At 44.1% G+C, this 6,000-nt stretch overlaps 1 protein-coding gene across 3 annotated transcripts in view; it reads right to left on the reverse strand.

The window, feature by feature from the left end:
• Positions 1–5,640, reverse strand: part of PPP2R5B (protein phosphatase 2 regulatory subunit B'beta) — a 134,102-nt gene extending 128,462 nt beyond the window's left edge. The window contains exons 1-2 of one of the 3 annotated variants that reach the window (XM_063944833.1): positions 4,862–5,640; positions 1,378–1,716 (exon numbers count right to left, since the gene is read on the reverse strand). In XM_063944833.1, the coding sequence (XP_063800903.1) occupies positions 1,378–1,570 (193 nt within the window). In that variant the 5' untranslated portion in view covers positions 1,571–1,716; positions 4,862–5,640. Of the gene's footprint in view, positions 1–1,377; positions 1,717–4,287; positions 4,510–4,536 lie in introns of those variants that run through there. The other 2 variants (XM_063944831.1, XM_063944832.1) reach the window with 2 other exon arrangements.
• Between the last annotated feature and the right edge of the window lie 360 nt (positions 5,641–6,000).

Genomic DNA, 6,000 nt, shown 5'->3' on the forward strand with positions numbered 1-6,000 from the left:
AGTTACTGCCATTGTATTAAAAACAAGACTATAAGTCCACTAAAAATGCATTCATTTACTGCCTACTGGTCCCTATTCTGTGTATTGCTCACCCAGATGATGAAACCATATCTAATAACCTCAAATTGATGCCTCACATAAAACTGTGTCTACACTGATAAAATATAACTGCAGATAATGTATATCTATGCTGTATACTGAGATATACTGTAACATGCTGTGCTAGGCAACGAGCTATAGAACATACACTACTAAATATCCATATACTGTAGTACATTAATATTTAACATGCTGCTCAGTGTAGCCTGGACTAGACAATACCTCTAACGTAACAATGAATAATCTGCATTGCATATTATTGTCTTCCTAGGGAGTACAGAGGCTGCACAGCAGACTGCTTCTCGCAGCTATGGGTGTGTTGGGCTGCATGTACTGTAATGCTGGGTCATACACATATGGACAGCAGAAAGTATAGTGTGAGAACGTAAGAGAACTGCAGGACTAGACGTAATATAGGACCATCCTCCAGAATGACATGCTAAAAGATGATTATGTTATCTGTACAGTTAGAGCTATTGATCTGAGGACCAGCATCAGCGAGAAAGAAAGGAGGGGCAGAGATGATGGAAGAGCTGGAAAGGGAAAGCGACGTGAAAAAGATAAGGAGAGGGAGCATTACAAAATGCTTGTAATGGAAGAAGGTGCAGCCTATACAGACAAGTGGGGCAGTGACATAGCTATTATTTACAGTGAAGCCTCTATCATTTATAGTTTTGCAAACCTACACAGAGCACCACAGGAGAGCATACAGTATTAAAAGCTCAGTATAGCTGCAAGATATACAAGCAATGTAAGTTAAATAATTGCAACATGGGTTGGGCTGGGCCTATGCACCATGGACCTGCAGCAGCTACATCCTCTGCTCTTCTTGGTATTGAATCAGAGGTGGGCGCAGTATCAATTTTGGACGCAAGCGACTTACGTTTAAGTCTGCACAATGCGTCCGAGTCCACTGCACATGCATCCCGAAAGTTACTGCAGGGGCTGCAGAACGAATTTGGTTGCAAAGAGGCAATTTCAGTGGGTATTCCTGGGAGTTAAAATAAAAGAAGGGGGGTGACTAGTCAGACACTGGCTTGTCGCAACCAACAAGTGCAGCTTTTGGCGCAGTTGCACTCCATAGAGTTGGTACAATATCTGATGGTGCAACAGAATAGCACCACAGCTGGTGGGCGTCTCAGTAGGATATTCTTCAGCAGCGGCATTAGCATAAGTCGCACTTGCAACAGCGCCCACCTCTGAATCATGCCTCTTATTTGCAGCCTGCAGGAAAGGAAAATTCCAATATTCTCTGAGGAGACACAGTTCCATGCATACCTTTGAGAGGAGGTAACTGTGTCAGCTCCTGCTGCTTGCTCTGGTAGCGGAACTGAGAAGAGCTGTGTGATCTGCGCTGACGGGAGCGGCGGAGTGACCGTCGAGAAAATCCATCTATTTTATCCGCTGCCAGGACGGGGGAGAGGCCCGGGGAGGACGGACTGGTGGGGGTGACGGGCAGTTTGGTCTCCATTAGTCTGTGCAATAGAGCAGCAGTAAGTTCTCTGTGGTTGTTAGTGCTGCAGAAAATGATGGACACACTCTGGAGAATTATTAGTAATCTAGGCCCAGGTGGGACCTAGTGGAAGCAGGATCAGCCATGGGCAGCAGATGGAGAGCCTGAAACAACAAGATATATTAGAAGTCATTCATATTTCTTTCAACAACGAGCAAACAACAAAACTTTTCTCTGTAACCAGATAAAATATCATCAAAAGACAGGGCAAGACAAAATTCACTTTATACTGGGGGTCATTCCGAGTTGTTCGCTCGCTAGCAGTTTTTAGCAGCCATGCAAACGCTATGCCGCCTCCCACTGGGAGTGCATTTTAGCTTAGCAGAAGTGCGAAAGAAAGGATCGCAGAGAAAAAAAGTGTGCAGTTTCAGAGTAGCTCCAGACCTACTCAGCGCTTGCGATCACTTCATACTGTTCAGTTCCTGTTTTGACGTCACAAACACGCCCTGCGTTCGCCCAGCCACGCCTGCGTTTTTTCCAGGCACGCCTGCGTTTTTACGAACACTCCCTGAAAATGGTCAGTTGACACCCAGAAACGCCCACTTCATGTCAATCACTCTGCTGCCAGCAGTGCGACTGAAAAGCTTCACTAGAGCTTGTGTTAAACTATATCTGCCGTTGTGAAAGTACGTCGCGCGTGCGCATTGCGCCACATACGCATGCGCAGAAGTGCCTTTTTTTGCATCATCGCTGCGCAGCGAACATTTTCAGCTAACGATCAACTCGGAATGATCCCCACTGTTCTATCCACCCCGTAACAATATAATGAATGTTACAAGGATAAAAGTCTTAAAGTACAGATCATAAATCAATAGTAATTTAAAACAACTTATTTTTTTCCAATAGTTGTAACCAAAGGAGAAGGGAATGTATGACCTCAGGGTATGCAATCTGATCAGACGGGCTATGGATCATTGGTCGGCCACTATTGGTCGACATGGACAAGGTTGACATGAGAAAAAGGTTGACACAGTGAAAAGGCCAACACGGGACAGGTCGACACATGAAAAGGTTTTTAAAAAAAATGTTTTTGGTGACCAGGAATCCCAATTAGCGCACCTCTCACAATGCTGCTCGGCAAGGTTCATCACTCCACTACAGCTGCACTTGGCTCAGGTTACTATTCCCAATCGTAGTCCACATGGATGGTGAAGTAAGAAAAAGTAAAAAAAAAAAAAGTGTAAAAAACCCTACATGTCAACCTTTTCCTGTGTCGACCATTGCCACGTCAACCTACCATCTAGATACCGATCAGATGTACAAGGCTCCATGATGAAAACTGTATCACGCTTTGTTACAGTATAGTCACAATTCTTGGTAAGAGCATGGACTGTGCAACTGTCTGCCACTCTGAAAGTTCCAAAGCTAATAGACGTACAGCTGGTAACGCCGACATACTTTTGAACTAGTCCTGGATGTTGTATGTTTACAGAGTTTATATTGGTCATCATGTTCATTCTGCATGTACATATGTTTAATACACAAGTAATGTTACCATACCTATAAACTCCTGTAAATAATATCTGTAAACATGGCTGGTTCTGAAGTCATTGATGACTTCTGATGTCATCACTTGAAGGTATGATGCACCTACTACTGTAAATTGTTATGGACATTAGATGGTACATCTGATTTCTGTGACCTGAATATAAAAGCACTTAGCCTATGGCCTTGTTCTTGTATATGGTTACACAAATTCCATTGTGACATTTGATATCCCTGTCATTTACAGTGTGGAGTGCATTACTCTCCGTATACACACTATGCATTATCTGGCCTGTGTGACCAAAGTCATTTTGTACACTGTAATTGGCCCAAGTATGTCTGATTATGATTGTAAATTACATGCACAGAATAAGCCCCCAAAAATGCCTTGATAAATGTAGTAGGCCAGAACTAGCAACACTGTACACCGGACACTCATGTGTCATGTATATACTGGGTAATTGTAGTTCCGGCATGTCTGTTCTGTGTACAGACCGCTCTGTGCCTCTTTCTTGGGCCTAACTCAGAGGTGCATGCAATGTCGGTGTCGGACGCAGGGGAGCAATGTTGTTTGCCACTGCGCATGTGCCGAAGCCGCACTGCGCACGTGCTGAGAATTATTATCGATTGCGGCTGTATCGAGGATTTATTTGCAAACTGAGTGACATGTAGTCAGCATTTGGGGGAAGTAACTGGTGGTGGCTAGAAAAACGCAGGCGTGTCAGGAATGTTTTCTGGGCATTGCCTAGGCAGCCTGTGGGAATTCGTTCATAGCTGAGTAGCCCATGGCGTCTTAGCAGAGGCGCTGTGTCTGAGACAGTATAGAGTTGCTCAAAGGTTGGATAGGCCAACCGATGTGTGGCCAGTGTTCCCAATCATGTATATGAGCGGCAGATGTTAGATGACTGGAGCGGGCGTCTCTGCGCTAAAGTCATTGCTATATTTTGTTGCAAGTCTGTGAACAAAATTGCAAATGCGCATGCAACAGCAAGCACCTCTGAATCAGGCGCATTGTCTTTATGGAATGTTGTCAAAATACCGTCAGTCGGGATCCCGACGGCCAGAATCCTGACACACAGAGGAATGGGGGTTTGGGTTTGGCACTAGGGGGGAGGGTTGGGGTTAGGCTGCAGGAGGGGTGAGTTAGGGTTAGGTTGCAGGAGGGGTGGGTTAGGGTAGGGATTACTTACCAGGATGTGTCGGCATTCTGGCCGTCGGGATCCCGCTGCTGGTCTTCTGACTGTCGGGATCCCGACTGCCGGTATTTCGTAACAAACCCGTTTTTACGATGATTTTAATGATTACAGTGACTGCAAGACAGTGACAGTGCAAGATAATATGAGGGCATTCTGCAATGTTGAGCCTTAACAAATCAACTTAAGCGTGATGCTACGGTTTACTCCAGACATCACAGGTAGATCTTTCAGCTCCAGCTTTACCTATTGCTCTAAGTCACCTTCCTCTGTTGCTCTTTGTGTGCAATCTATTCAGTCTTTAAATAATCGATGCAAATTTAGGCCACAATCCATTCAAATCATGCAGCGACAAATGACAATTTGACAAAGTCAGACAGATATGCTGTGCACTTCTCCAAAGCACTGGGGATCTACACCCCTTAGCAGGATTGCCAGAAGTCTGAAAACATTTTGTAATGAAACAAACAGTACATTTTTTTCAGCAAGCACCAACATGCACAGTGTACAAGATTCTCCTGTGAAGGATAAATTGGTTATGGAATGTAAATCTGCTAGTCTCAAAAATCACCCCTCTGGTCTCTAGAGTTAATAATACATCCACAGGCTGTGTGCAGCATCCAGAATTCCCAGCAGCTGAATCTCTCTCTCTCTAGGACATGCGCTTACAGTGGGAGGAACGTATGGGCACTGTAGAATCCAGCAGAATAATATATTCAGGAAACTGAAATTGGCAGGCGGTGTGGTGTGCTGGACCAGTGCATTCCTAATTTTTATTAGGATGTGAGGCCTGGTAGTCTCTGCATTAACCCTTTACACCTTCTGTCAACCCGAGGCAATGGTATGAAAGTCCTTTTGCAACGTGGAATTTGTCCGCACTGACTCTGTTCCTTAATTGATAAAAATCACCTTTTCTCTTCTAGATTTCCCATGGGATCAGGTGGAAGAACATGGAATAATTCTAGCATTATATTAAAATTAGCCACAGACTCACTCGTGGGACCTGCAATTATGAAAAATCCTGCAGGATGGCAATTAAAGAAGGAGCCGGCTCAGCTGTCACCGTCTGCAGAGAATGGGATCCTAGTTTTAGGATCTCCCTCTTTATAGGTTTTTGATCAGGCCCCCATGACCCTCCTTTTTGTCATCCTGCCCTTGATCTATGGAAACCGTCTTCCTCTGATTTGAAAGATCTGCAGTTTCTCTGTCTCCGGTTAACAGGCAGACGCAGTGCTTCTATGGGATTAGTAGGATTTCTCTGTTTTTCCCCTCAGTAACAGCAGCCCGGGTTTATCTATAGCTGCAGGATCAGTACAATGACAAAACCCAAACCTAGTCCTCCCCCTGCACTTCTCCCAATTGTCATGTGACCATGAATGAGCAGGTCTATTGGCCTTTTAATAATAGGGTCTGCGTCACTGCTGGGGGGTGATGTCACTTCTCTATAAAACCATTGGCTGCAGTCATGCTGGATTTAAAGAGACAGCTGCCTGTGCTTTAGTGAGGTTGTATGAAGAGAAGAATGAATGTGTAAATAAAATATATATGTTTGTAGTACAAGTACATTTGTGTACCCTTGTCTTTGTTAATGACTGTTTGTACTTCCTTAAGCACATTATTAATAGGTATTTTAATCAGTCATTACACTATATGCAAAATACTACAACTGAAATAAATACTGCAACATTAATATGCCTATTTGTAAATGAA

This window comes from Pseudophryne corroboree, chromosome 11 (assembly GCF_028390025.1).
Source record: "Pseudophryne corroboree isolate aPseCor3 chromosome 11, aPseCor3.hap2, whole genome shotgun sequence".
Taxonomy (NCBI): Eukaryota; Metazoa; Chordata; class Amphibia; order Anura; family Myobatrachidae; genus Pseudophryne; species Pseudophryne corroboree.